Source organism: Lepidochelys kempii, chromosome 1 (assembly GCF_965140285.1).
Source record: "Lepidochelys kempii isolate rLepKem1 chromosome 1, rLepKem1.hap1, whole genome shotgun sequence".
In the NCBI taxonomy this organism is placed as follows: domain Eukaryota; kingdom Metazoa; phylum Chordata; order Testudines; family Cheloniidae; genus Lepidochelys; species Lepidochelys kempii.
Window position 1 is genome coordinate 151582882 of NC_136380.1, and position 14294 is coordinate 151597175.

At 38.9% G+C, this 14294-nt stretch overlaps 1 protein-coding gene across 1 annotated transcript in view; it reads right to left on the minus strand.

The window, feature by feature from the left end:
* The window catches only part of CFAP47 (cilia and flagella associated protein 47), a 643435-nt gene that overhangs the window by 307143 nt on the left and 321998 nt on the right, over positions 1-14294 (minus strand). The window contains exons 46-48 of the mRNA XM_073358068.2: positions 11691-11887; positions 7132-7275; positions 3852-4025 (exon numbers count right to left, since the gene is read on the minus strand). Of these exons, the coding sequence (XP_073214169.2) occupies positions 3852-4025; positions 7132-7275; positions 11691-11887 (515 nt within the window). The remainder of the gene's footprint in view (positions 1-3851; positions 4026-7131; positions 7276-11690; positions 11888-14294) is intronic.

Below are 14294 nucleotides of genomic sequence, written 5' to 3' on the forward strand. Positions count from 1 at the left end.
AGCATAAGGGGGAGTCAGCCATAAGTGCCCCATCTACCGCACATCTCATGGATGTGATGGCACCCAGAAAGGATACTTTCATTGGCAGGTGTAACAAGGAGCAAGATGCCAAGAGTTCAAACAGTTGACGAGTTAGGACTGTTAGCAGGAGATTTTAAATCCGTGGTCCCGTTGATTTTGGGGACCTAGGTGGCAAAGAAGCCGGTGACCCAGGGGGCTGCTGTCCTGAGTCAGAGACTGGTCTCAGGGACTTCTCCATGAGTTTGAGTTTCAGCCTCAAGTCCCTGTCTCTTCGTGCCCTAGCTTTAAGTTTGCTGCAATGGGCACACTTCTGGGGAACATGGGATTCACCCAGACAGTGGACACATTGTGAGTGTCCGTCTGACACTGGCATTGCCTCTCTACATGAGGTGCATCATTTGAAACCCGGTGAGCCCGGCATAACAGGGGTTAGTATCTAACTACAAGTTGAAAGAATATTTTTTTAAATAAAGAAAGAAATGAAACTTAGTACTAAAATACTAATGGTATAAACTGGCTAACACTAAATAACTATTTATTAATCTGACTGAAAACTAGGTCTGAATGGGACTGCAGAGCTCCATCTCAGGCCGGGGACCAATGAAAAGGAACTGAAGAGTCCAGGTTGCGCACACGACACTTCAACAGACAATGGCCTGCGGGCATTGCTGTAGGACTCTCTGAGCGGAGGCACAGGTGCACACCTACACCTGGGCTGGAGCACCCACCTGGAGCAGAGCACCCATCGGGACACCTCTCAAAGAAGAACTGAACATTGGCTTAATACAGCTTTGAAACTTTACTATGCAAAAGAAAAATGCTGCTTTCCGTTTATTTTTTAGTAGTTGACATTTAACGAAGTACTGTATTTGCCTTTTTTTTTTTTTTTGGCTCGGCTGCTGCCTCATTGTATACTTCCAGTTCCAAATGAGGTGTGTGGTTAACTGGTCAGTCCGTAACTCTGGTGTTTGTAACTCTGAGGTTCTTCTGTATGTGGTCCCCCAAGAGCACTCACTCTAGGTTCCTGGCTTCTCAGCCATCACCTCTTTTGGGCAGAGACCCATGTCTCTCTCCCTCTGGACTGTCATTTTTCCAGACTGCACAGTTCTACACTGTGATATCCCCAATAAGGCAGACTGCCTAAATAGGCCAACATCTGTGGTTAGCTTTCTTTCCAAAGGTTATGAACAGCTGTAATTGCCAGCAGTTACAATTTACCACACAGCCCTTTATAAAGAAGCACATTTATTCTTAAGGTGAATGAATTGCAGAGAAAATATATTAAAAACAATAGAAGAACCTATGTGCATGCTAAAACCTACCAAAGATCACCCCAGCTCCAACCTCGGGCTCTAGTAGGTGTCAGCCCTTCAAAACCCACAATGGGTTTTTCCCCAGGCTATAAATTCATAGCTGTCCCAGATTCAGAACAACATTGAATAGTTCATTCTTTCTTTTATACAGCTTTGCCTTTGATCATGGTTTCATGTAACAGGTGATGCAACAGACAAAGGCCCACTCCTCAGGAAGCAGCTTTAAAGGACTGGGGTGTTGCATGATCGTAGGTGGGGGATTTGCATTCACCTCCCCTTAGATATTACCCAGGATTCCACTTCATATGTGTTGTCCCAAAAGTTCATTCTTGACTAACGAATTGTTCAATATAGTACTTACATCACATCTCCCCCCTAAAGAAGTTACATACAATATCTGTCCACAATTATACAATGGACCCCCAAAATATTTAAATTTAATTTAGTAAGTTTTTTCAAGAATATTGTAGGAAAATGCTATATCTGTTACAAAAGCTTGTGTGTAGGTAAGACCTTTGTGTGAAGAGGCTGAAAAGAAAAATGTGGAAGCTCCTAAAGCCCAAAGATTTTATTTCTTACATTGTATTGTGTCTTGAACAGTGAGTCAAATGAAACCTGAGTATAAGGCAAATCCCATTTTAATGTATATTATATTTAATAAATGCAAATATTCCTTTAATAATTAAAAAATACACCGATAAAACATGGACTTAAGAAAAATAAATGTACCCTACTACTTAGAAGTAGTGTCATGCTGATGTAGAGTAGCTACCCAAAATGATACAGGACACTTCTTCCAGGGATGTATAATTTTTGGAGCATGATCCCATAATGCTATTAACATAATTCTACCCCAGCAATGGTAAAACATTTTCACCTGCATTACAAGCTTTGGTTTGTTCTGCTCCATTGTGTTTAATGGTTTCAACCTGAAGAAATCCCACCAACAGTGGATGTCAAAGCAGAAGTGGAAGAGTAAATAACTAGTGCTGAAGTATTTCTCCTGCACTGTAGAATGAAATAAACTTGCTCATCCATTGGTCCAGGTATTATCTTTGTTGATTATGACAGTATAAATGTACAATCTAGAGTGGGAAACAGATTCTGTCTGTACAGAAATGAAATCCTCTTTCATGTATGCAGTATAGCAAGATCCACCTACACAATGGTAACACTACCGTACACTTATGGTCCAATTCCAGCTACCTTACACCACAACAGTGGAAGAGAGTTCAAGGAGCTTTTTCTCCCTCTTGCACATATGCACATAGGGCAGACAGAATCTCAGTGCTTCAGCAACTGTTGACCACAACAGCAATGACAACACAGCCCATGATGATATGTACATCAAGGCAGAGGGAAAGGGTTAATGAGGCAGGGGACTATTTGGGGTCTCACTCAACTGTATACGAGCAGTTGCCTGAGGCCAGCACTAGTGAAGCACAGGCTAGATTTCCAAAAAACTGTAATAGAAGCTCCCAGGTGAAGTATCCTATTCATTCTGAGAGTCCATTTTCCTGCCTCAACATTCCACATGGCGAGTGTTGCACAGGTGCTGCGCTACAATACCCTCCCCACATCTCTGCTCCCTCCATCCCCAGTTCCACAACCCTTTCTGCTCAGCTTTAAAAGCCACAAAAGATCTCTTGGTGGTTTTTATTCACTAAGTCCAAATCTTCCCTGAATAGTATTAGAAAACCTTCTCTGTGACTGGAAAGGAAAGAGGTGGTCCTCTGGTCCTGCCCCAATCCTCAGCCATCTCCTGCCTATTGGCATGCAGGAAGCCACTGGTTCTGCTACCTGGGAGTCCTACGTATCCACAAAGGGTACAGGACTTGCCTCTAATAGAGTACAGACAATTTACCATTCTAGACACATTATATGGGGAGAACAGGCAACTGTAAATCTGGCATTTCCTTACTTACAAGCACTTGATGATGCAACCTAAATAGCTTTCTTTTAACAAATACAATATTTGTATATTAATAGAAAATTTATATTAAATAATACATATACACCTAATTAAAGCCAGGGTTAAAATGTCATTTTGGCTAAAACCTAACTTTCTTTGAGTATTCACATGTTTGGAATACTGAGATTTCTAAGCTCCAGACACAGAACTCCTTTACAAGATACTCATGTTAGCAAGATTTACAAAAATTGCAATAATTAATTTTACATACAGAAACAGGCCTATCTCAATCCACTTGTAAAATATACTGAGTGAAAAGAGTGAAAAACAAAAGTATTAAATTATTTAATAGTAAGAAATAATTAAATCTTTCTTCATGAAATGTATAATAAATCATGCACTAAACTAAAAAGAATTCCTTCCTATGGAAACGTCAACTATAGTAATAACAAGCTAAATCCTATTAGATATAGAAGCAATTTCTTACTGCCAAATGAAAGTTAATAAGTAGGAACTATGACAATATTCTTACTATGTTATTTTCACACCATCATTTGCATCCTCTTTGACAAAGATACATGTATCCTAACATTCCACAACTTTACCTTGTATGTCAACTTGTTCTTGGTATAATTGGGCACCATTAGGACCTTCTGAGTAATTTGTCTCACTTGACAGTCTATCACGATATGATCCAGTGCAAGAGGTTTCCTCCCTATTCCCTTAAGGCCAAAGATGTGTTCAGTGCCATCTGTTTCATTTTGCAGAATAAGCTTGCCCTGTGACAAAGAAAAAAACGAGGACATTTCAGCACTGCGTGAGTCTTGCATGGCTGCCAGAAAAACTCCCTTAACCTAATTAATCTTGAGTCCAGGTAGTAAAACAAGCTTTCAGGGAGGTGTTGTCTGTTTACTCTCCAGCATATATGTAAACACTTCTGCTGAATTAATGAAGACAAACTTCAGGAAGAATGACTTTTATTTCTAATTTTCCTATATTACAGAGTTAGCAGTATAGTGCCTCGCGTATATTGATTATACACTTGTTTACTTCTACTCATCAAACAAATATACCTTCCAAGAAAATATTTTCTGAACCATCACTATTCCTAATTAACATGAAAAACTGGAAGAGAAAGGTACTTCTTTGTTCCAGCAGTACCCATCCAACAGAATCAGGTGCAGGAGGTAGCTCTTGGCACTAAACTTTTCTGAATCAATTTTATTTACTATACACAAGAAAGAGACAAAAGTAACTCTTTCTTTCATCTGTTATATGAATCCTCATACACAATAAATTACAAATAAAATTTGCCTATGTCATTTTTGTATCTTGGACTTCAACATTATTGCTGGTTTTCACAGAATAACTTTGCCTAGTAGCTTTGCCCACTGCATTGATCAGAATAATAGAATTCTATTAACATTTTGAGAAACTACAAAATGAGAACTCAGATCATTAATATCCACCCTCAAAACCTATGAATTTTATTCCGTCTTTGAATGATAACTGCAGCAACACATTTATGGATGAAACTAAAACAGTGAAATCTTAAAACCATTAAGTAACAAGGCTGAAGCTGACCTGTTTGCAACTCATTATTGTTTGGCTATTTAAATTCTGATCAGATTTAAATCAATGGCCTAGGAGGAAGAAACTTTGCATCTTGCTAAAATTGACTGTTGGTGGAATTTGGCCCCAAAGGGAATGATTTTGTCAGACTGTTTAAAAAAAAATGAAGATTCTTCTGAAAACCATCAACTTATTTAATGATACAGTCTGGAAGGTTTGGGAAGAATTCCTGTGGATTATAATTTTAAAAGAAAGACCAAGAAAATGCAATCAGCATCTGAACTATCTACTGAACTCCAGCATCCACAGCTTTCTTTCATAAGCTAACTCCATTTTGGGGATCCTCATTCTGGTAGGAAAGATAAAGAGCAGATGCATCAATACTACACTAACAGAGAATGAGAATTTTAAGAGTATTGAGAGAACAGGGACCTGCTGGGGAAGTCTCCATAATAATGAGGACCTGGGGAGAAATCCTGGCCCCATTCAAATCAATGACAAAGTTCCCATTGACTTCAGTGGAGCCAGGATTTCACCACTAGAGTACAGACAAGGCTATTAAACTAGTCCAGGATGGAGAGAAAGGACCGCGCTAAAAACTGACAAAATCTGCCCTCTGGGTGGGAGTACATAGGTTTTGTGTGGGTGACCTACCTCTTGATATTTTGCTGTGAGACTGAGATTCCAAAGAACTGGTGTTTCATGCCTGACCAGTTGTGTGTAGGGATCTACATGTGATACACATCTGCTGAGTATGTGCAAACACACTAAATGCTTTATACCTACATAAATAGAATTTGGATATGTGATGATATTATATATGTATATATATGTGATGCAATATCACATATCCAAATTCTATTCTTATGTACACTGAAGTAACTCCTCTGAAGCTAGTGAAGTTGCAACAGTGTAACAGAGTGAGCTATGGCTATCCACACATATAGATTATATACTCCAAACAAAAATATTGTGCAGTATCTGTGCCTAACAAATAAATAATAAATGATTACTAATATTAGTGTAACATTAAGAATGAGAAACCAAACACTCAGAAGTTAGAAAATATAGAGTTAAACACGAATACTCAACCCGTAAATCTAACCCTTCATGCATATCCTTTAAAATGTGGCTTCTCCTTACATCCTATATTATTTTTCAAATATAATATATAATTCAAACATACAAAAAGCTTATTGAAAATAATTAATAATTGCTAAGAATAAAATATATCCAACTCCAACTCTCATGAAGCAGGAAATATAGAGTACAACCACACAATGATCTTAACTCTGTTGTCTGTGTAATGACAAAAAGAAAAGGAGTACTTGTGGCACCTTAGAGACTAACAAATTTATTTGAGCATGAGCTTTCGTGAGCTGTAGCCACAAGTACTCCTTTTCTTTTTGCGAATACAGACTAACACGCCTGCAACTCTGAAACCTGTGTAATGACAGTGTTCCCAGGGAATGATTCCATATTCCCTAGCTTGGGTTGTTTTAGTTTAGATGAGGTTTGTCTTTAGGACTGTTAACTCTTTTAGGAGGGTTTGTATTTTTGTTACTGGATTTGTGAACTACATTATACTGATGTTAGTAAGGAATCTGAATAGGTTATTGTAGTTTGTAGAAAGTAATTATTTTGTGTTAGGCAAAAGAGTGGTACTGTAAATTTGTGTTTTTGTATGGCATGCCAAACACCAGAGTAGCTCAGTACAAACTACTTCCTGTTAAAAGCTGAAACAGCCCTTGCCCTGGTATGTACCTCATAATATCCAGAATGGCAACTACCATTGGCACAGAGTGCCTGGGAATCCACCCCAATGTGAGCAATGACATACCTATCAATGGAAATTAATGAATGAACTAATATAACATCCATTCCTATAGAATCCCCATGACATATATGTGCAATGAGGGATACTCAGTGTTATTAAAGAACCTTAAAATTGGCATTTCCTGAATTTACTGATTAAATAAAGGCTGGAATGCACTGTACATATTTGTAATTAGAGTGTTTGCAATTTGTATAGAATACCTAATAATTTTAATAAAATTGGGTGGGCAGAGAGAGAGGGTAAGACCACGAGAAAAGAAAAATTGACCATACAAATATTAGCCTAAGCTCCCCTGAAGGCAGCTTATTTCATGTACATCCTCAGGAAAAAGTCTTGCCCTGAATAACCCTGATTCAGAAAACCTTGTAAGCAGATGCTTAATATTAAACACCTGCTTAAGGGGTTTCCTGGAGTGTAGGCACAGTTTTATGCGTAGCAGCACTTCGTATAAAGGCTGAAAGTCTCTTTTCTCTTACCAGAGTTACACACTCAGCAATGGGCTTAAACATGAGAGGATACTGTGTTGTTTCACCTGGACCCACATATATGAGAGGAGGGCCATAAAAACAATGTCCCTCTAGGATTGCTTGAAGTTTCCAGTCCTGATTAGACATATTACTCTGGGGGGAAAAAAACAGATGTCATCCAAATGGTACTTTTAAAGTTACAACATACATTTACCTGCAATTGCAGCTACATTTAACTTTCTTGCCATTAATTCTTAGAATGGACACCAAATCAGATCACAATCTTTATTTTTTCAAAAGTGCCAACTCAGAGCAGATTTTAGGAAAATAAAGATTATATTTTTAAAATTTTAAATGTATTCAACCATAAGTTCAATAATGCTGGCACTATAGGTACTAGTAGGAATGCTCTAAAAATTCATGTATTACGTACTCGTACTATAAAATAAGTTTGATTGTACTTATAATTATGGGCTCAATCTAACCATATGCACTCAGATACTGACTCTGCTAAACACTAAACTGTTTAGCAGACAGACTGTCCTGTGGCAGAACCCAAAGCATGAAAGAAAAACCAACAGTTATGTGTTGACAAGTTGGAGGCTTAATGGGAGATGAAGAGTTCATGCAAATATGTTTTTCTCTCATGCTCCACAACATCAGAATCTCATCCTCTTTAAAACCAGCACACCCTTTATCCAGCAACACACAAAAGAAACTCCAGTTCTAGGGGCAGGCCGCATAGACAGGCTGAGCAGATCAATATCCATTATCTTACTTATTACTTAAAAAGGAAAATAAAATTAGGAGAAATAAATATCCCATCATTTTGATTGGTTATTGGCATGGTAAAAAGGAGCAAAGTTGAAATTTTGATGCAGAATATGGCTCCTTTGTTATTTTTTTCCCTATGGCTGACAGATCTACTCATGATGTTAGCCAGGAAATATGGCTTAAAATAGCCATAGGCCTTTGATTCCCCTATCAGTACAGAGACAGAGACCAATACATGATGTAAACTGCTCTCTCTGGCCTCAAACAGGAAAAGATCTGTCAGCCAGAGAAAAGCAACTGTATCACCTTCGAAATTCTTCCATGGCTGAATGCTGTTCATTAGTTGAAGAAGGACCTGCCCACACATGGAAGTACAGTGTCACAGTATTAATCTGTAGTAATCACAGTGTTATGCCCGAGATACTGCAGAATTTCCTTATACATAGAACAGAAAAAACTGTATCAGTACATAGCTTCAAATAATAGAGTTTAATTTTACTTTTAAAAAACAACTTGAAAATTGCATAAAACAACAACACTATCAAAGTCAAACACTAAAATGTTAGGAAATGCCAAAATTTAGGTTGCCTGGGCAATCTTAATTCTAATCCCTTGGACATATGCATTGTCATACATTTTTAAATTTTCTGACCCCTGCTTTGTTCAGGGCTTGATCCAAAGCCCACAGAAGTAATTGGGAGTCTTTCCATTGATTTCCTTTGGCTTTGGATCAGCTTGTGAGTATACAGGACGATCAGTGCCCAGGAAATCATGCAAGATTATGGAACAGATGAGGCTGTTGACTGTAGAACCTCTGCCTCATTCCTTCAAGAAACTGCAAGATGGTGGTGAATGAGAAAAGGAAGTTCAGGAAGTAAAAGGAGTGTGATGTGATTAAAGAAGTTGAATATCACACAGGAGAGGTGGGTTCTAGCCCTACATCTGCCATGGAGTTCCGAAGTGATGCTAGGCAAGCCAGGTAAACCAAAGTTTTCAGAGGTGGCCACTAACTGTGGATGCCTCATTTTCTGGTTGTCCAACAGAAAACACCTGGGGTCTGATTTGTAGGAGTTCTGAGCATTCACAACAGCAGCTGAAGTCAGTGTGTGCTGTAGAAGCTGAGCTCCGCACCCATTAAGGCAGTATGCTCTGAAGAAATGAGCACAGGATTGGGATTCAAAAGACTCTGACATCTTATCCTCACTCTGCCACTAGCTCACTGTGTAGCCTGGGCAAGTCACCTTGCCTTTCAGTTTCCATTCCCCCACTTGTAAAACTGGGAATAATAATTTGCCCACCTGCCACACCAGAGTGTTGTGAGGATTAATTTGTTAATGTCTCGACCGTACTTTGAACAGAAAGTGCTATAAAATGCTAAACACCATCCAAAATCATCAGGCCTCAAGTGCCAAGTTGGGGAAATTTCATCTTAATACACCAATTTCATCATCTGTTAAAACACTCCCTTCCATACAGGGGTGTTGCAAAGATAAACTCATTAATGTCAAGCATGACTCCTGTGATGAGTGCCACAGAAAAGCCCATGAAGAAATTATTCCTTCTCTATTCAGAGCAGGGTATAGTGGCCTGCAGTAAATAAGACCTACGGCACACATAAAATGAGGAGGACAAAAATATTGAACCACCACTTCATTCCTTGCACACCATCTATCCTGCGCACTGAAGGTAACGGGGTTCTGTGGAAAATGTAAATAAAGTATGCAGTCCTTCAATTAAAGACTGTGTCATTATGCATATACACAAGAGAGTAGAAACTAATGTTGCCCAGATAACCTTAATTTGGACATTTCCCAACTTTTTAGTGCTTTACTTGCAAATTTAATAACATTTTAAAATAGGCTGGGATCTGTGTGTGTGTGTGTGTATGCACGTGTATGTGTGTTTTCTAAATGTACATTTAATACAACCCCATGATTTTTCCCTACTTTTCTTTTGTCTTAATAATAAAAAGATATTGCAAGGAAAAGAGAGTGAAAAGATTGCATTAGGAAATGTTTCACTTTCAGTGTTTCTTTGTTAACTACTTTCAGAACAACCTCCTTCGTTATTTTCAGTGTTTCACTGTGCTTTCACAATACTGTCCTTCTCCAGACAAGCTACTGATCTCATGTCTGATCATGGATCCCTCCCCTCTTCTTGTCCCATCAGATCTCAGTGTGACTTTCTCAGTGTGACTATATCTCTCTCTTCTTCCTGACCACCTCACTCAAAATATTGTATGTGCAGCACTCTCAACTCCTGGTGCAAACCTTAGGTAACATTTTCACTTCTAACAGAACCTTTAAGTCTTCCTCTTGTTGTTTTATGCCACATCGTTTTCTCTCTTTATCTTTTAATTTGAGACAGTCTGCTGATGGCCTCAAAAGTTTGAAAATGTCTTCTCTGAAGAAGATACCCAACCCTACAGCTCAAAATTCACACTTTGACTCTTTCTCTTTCTAATCTATCTTTTTGGTCTGTTGGCTTACACCATAATTGTGCACTATGGGATTTCGTGCATCAGTTTCTGGAGCATCACGTCCTGGTCATTGCCGGAGATAAATTATTAAAGTAGATCAGAATAGTCATTAATCTAATATGTTAATTACTGAACCCCTCTCTTAAACCATAGCTTCTTAGTATTGAATGCTTCAAATATTTAACTTTTGAATACACTTTTCTAATGTATCTATATTACATATTATTAGGGCTCTGTGTCTGTCGCGGAGGTTGCGGAAGTCACGGATTCTGTGACTTTCTGCGACCTCCATGATTTCTGCAGTGGCAAGTGGGGCTAACACTGGGGTCACCCAAGCAGATGGCTCTGAGGCCAGCTGTCCAGTGACCCAAGGGCCAGCCACAATGGCCACTGCTGGAGCAGTTCTGCAGCCAGCCACTCAGGCAGCCTCGCAGCCAGCCTCACTGGCCGATGCTCAGGTGGCCCCGGGCAGCTGGCCCCGGGAAGCGCCTGAGCAGCAGCCGGTGTGTCTGGCCCCAGGGACTTCCTGAGCAGCAGTCCCTGGGGTGGCAGAGCAGCTGCTGCTCGGCAGCCCAGGCAGCAGTCCCAGGGCAGCAGAAGCAGCCGCTGCTCCGGCAGCTCCCTGCAGCTGGTGCCACTGGCCATGGCCGCCCTCCCAGCAGTGGCCCCCCGGGATGCCCACACCAGTAGCGCCACCCCCTACCCCCCAAAATTTAGTCAGGGGTATTTATAGTATAAGTCATGGACAGGTCATGGGCTGTGAATTTTTGTTTATTTCCCATGACCTGTCCATAACTTTTACTAAAAATACCCATGACTAAATCGTAGCCTTACATATTATTTACAACCTCACATTTCTCTTAAATAATTATTTTTAAAAACAATTTCTTTTTTGTGGGGAAAAATACATTACTACGATCTGTACAATATTTAATTCTGCTATCATGCTCCTTAATTCAGATTTCTGCTTTCCTTCCATTGCCAGAAATCTTACATGTAGTATTCATACTACTCATACCAATCTTTTCTCCACTACTTGCAATATCCTATATATTAATAAGTGTCAGTCACAGAAGAAAAATCATTAGGAATAACAGACTCAGTAGTTATTTAGGTGGATCGAAAACAATCAGTAACTCTTTTCCCTAAACAAGTTTTATGTTTACATACCATTTAGACTTTGGGTAACAAGATAAAGTCAGTATTTCAGTACTTTTGTGGGTTCTATGATACATAGATGTTCATTTTAATTTAAAAGGCTGAATCCAATAATCCTGAATCTTGATTTAACCTTCTAATTATAAAATGGACTTACTATCGGTAGGTCCTGAATCACGGCCTGATAGGCTGGTGTTACAAATTCAAGCTCAGCCTCAGTACTGTCTGTATTCACCACACACTCAATCAAGTAGACCCGGATATCATAGGAAGATTGCAGCAGAATCTGGCAGGGATAGCGACCAGGATATTGTGGAGTAAATTTTATAGGAAGTTCAACTGCTGTATCTTTATCTTAAAAAAATAAAAAAAGTATAATTATGTAAAGCGTTCCAAAAATATTTCACACACAAACATCTGGAGAGACATATGCAGTTTGTATAAGGAGATTCTTTCTACAGTACACACATCACACAAGTAACTCTGGAATCACAGAAGTCTTTTCACTTATACATAGTCAAAATTAATTTTTCTAGAGAGAAACTTTTGAATATATTTAAGCTTCCAAATAACATTATTTTGTATAATTTCTTGTTCTGTGTAGAGAAAATATATTAAAAGATCTATTTACTTATTATATTTAGAAAAGTTTATTGCGTATGCATCTTTTTCCAGATACCATATACATAGTGACTACCACTTAAAAACATTTGTCAACAATTATTATGCAGTGGTATCTTGACACAGACTCAGACTTTAAACCCATAAGTGACCATCATGATAATCTAATCTGACACTGCAAGCCACAGAACCTCACCCACCCACTCCTGTAATAGACCCATCACCTCTGTCTAAGTTACTGAAGTCCTCAAATCATGTTTAAAGACTTTGAGTTACAGAGAATCCACCATTTACACTAGTTTAAACCTTCAAGTGACCCGTGCCCCATGCTGCAGAGGAAGGCAAAAAAATCCTACAGTCTCTACCAATCTGAACCAGGGGAAAATTCCTTCCCGATCCCAAATATGGTGATCAGTTAGACCGTGAGCATGTGGGCAAGACCCTCCAGCCAGACACCTGGGAAAGAATTCTCTGGAGTAACTCAGAGCTCTCCCCATCTAGTGTCCCATCAGCGGCTCTTGGAGATATTTACTACCAGCAGTCACAGGTGGCTACATGCCATTGTAAGCAGTTTCATCATATCATTCTCTCCATAAACTTATTAAGACCATTTTTAAAGCCAGTCAGGACATAACTCAGTATAGAAAATAACTATAATATTGCAGATACCATTGACCATAACACTCCCCCTGTGATCTACACATCTCTCTTTCTGTGATCCAGGGCAAAGGGTCAGCCTCCCCGTGAACTCTGCAGAGGGCCCAGTGCAGAAGAGGAGGGGAAGACATGTGAGGCAAGATAGTGGCTGTGAGCAGAAAGAGGTACTGTTATTCCCAGGAGCATCCCCCCACAAGCCCTTCAGGGAATTCGCAAAAAGTGAATGCAGCTTGCAGCGACAATAGCTTCTCTGTGGTTCCCTTTATGCTGAAGAACCCACCTTCATGAGGACTTCCAAGAGTAGCTACCAATGCAGAAAGACCTACATGGAATATAGAGCAGTGCAGAGGCACAGAACTTTAATACAGCTGGAACTGAGATCCACAGGGTTTGAAGACACCATCATCCAGTTTGTTCCACAAGGGAGGACATATCCCACCTACCTCAGCTAAGAGCTTGGAAAAGAACTCATACAATGTTTTCCTCCTCCACTCTCCCCTCCACTGGGTTATTTTGTAGAAAGGAGGCAATCAGGCTTAATGTGTGACGTTATTTGCAAATGATATTTTAATGGCAACTATTGTGTTTTAAAAATGCAATCAATCTTCATTTACAATGCTGCTCTATTTCACAAATGATATTGCCCACTTATTCAATTCTCACCTCTCTGAAAATTGTACAGCAAACCAATACTTCCCTGTTGCTTTACTGTGTTCCAAAAAGTTGATATTTCTCTTGTCTGTTCCCTCCATTATTTCATAAAAATAGCTCAAGTTCAAAGGATGAATAATATAGCATTACATTATGAGCCTTTCAACATTACTTGGCTATCAAAAAGATTATAAATTGTACCTCAGGTTCAATCTTCTCTGAAATAAATTAGCTTGTTCTCTCATAAAGACAAGATTAATGACCTACTAATTTATGAATTATTACCCTTTTTCTGTTTTGTCACTAAGTTATTATTCCCAACGGCTATCTTCCACAAAAATGTCCCAGGTTTATCAGTCATGCAAGTAATAAAACTCCCTTTCTTATACCTGATTCATAAATATATTTCCTGCAAATTTTACTGTAACCCTATCTGATCAGTCAATTTGTAGGAGTACATAGAGGATATCCAAACCAATATACATATCTAAATCATTAGTGATATATTTTAAGTACTTGCAGTACTTCAAGGTAAGATGGAATTGTGACATTGCACTCCAAATGTTTTATGAAAATATGCTTTGGATGTGAATATAATGTAACTGAAATATGCTTTATGCAAAAGGTCTCTTGTAAGGTATCATCACAAAGCTTATAATCTACTGAGTGTGTTCATCCTATTTGTATGCATACGACATTCTTGTAACTGAAGCTAGAAATATAAAGTATAACTCTGAGGTCCTATTGTAATTATGCAAAGTGTGGGCCATTAATGGTGGTTTAGAATCTTGATGGCTCCCATTAACCAGAACAATTAACTGTAGATGGCTTT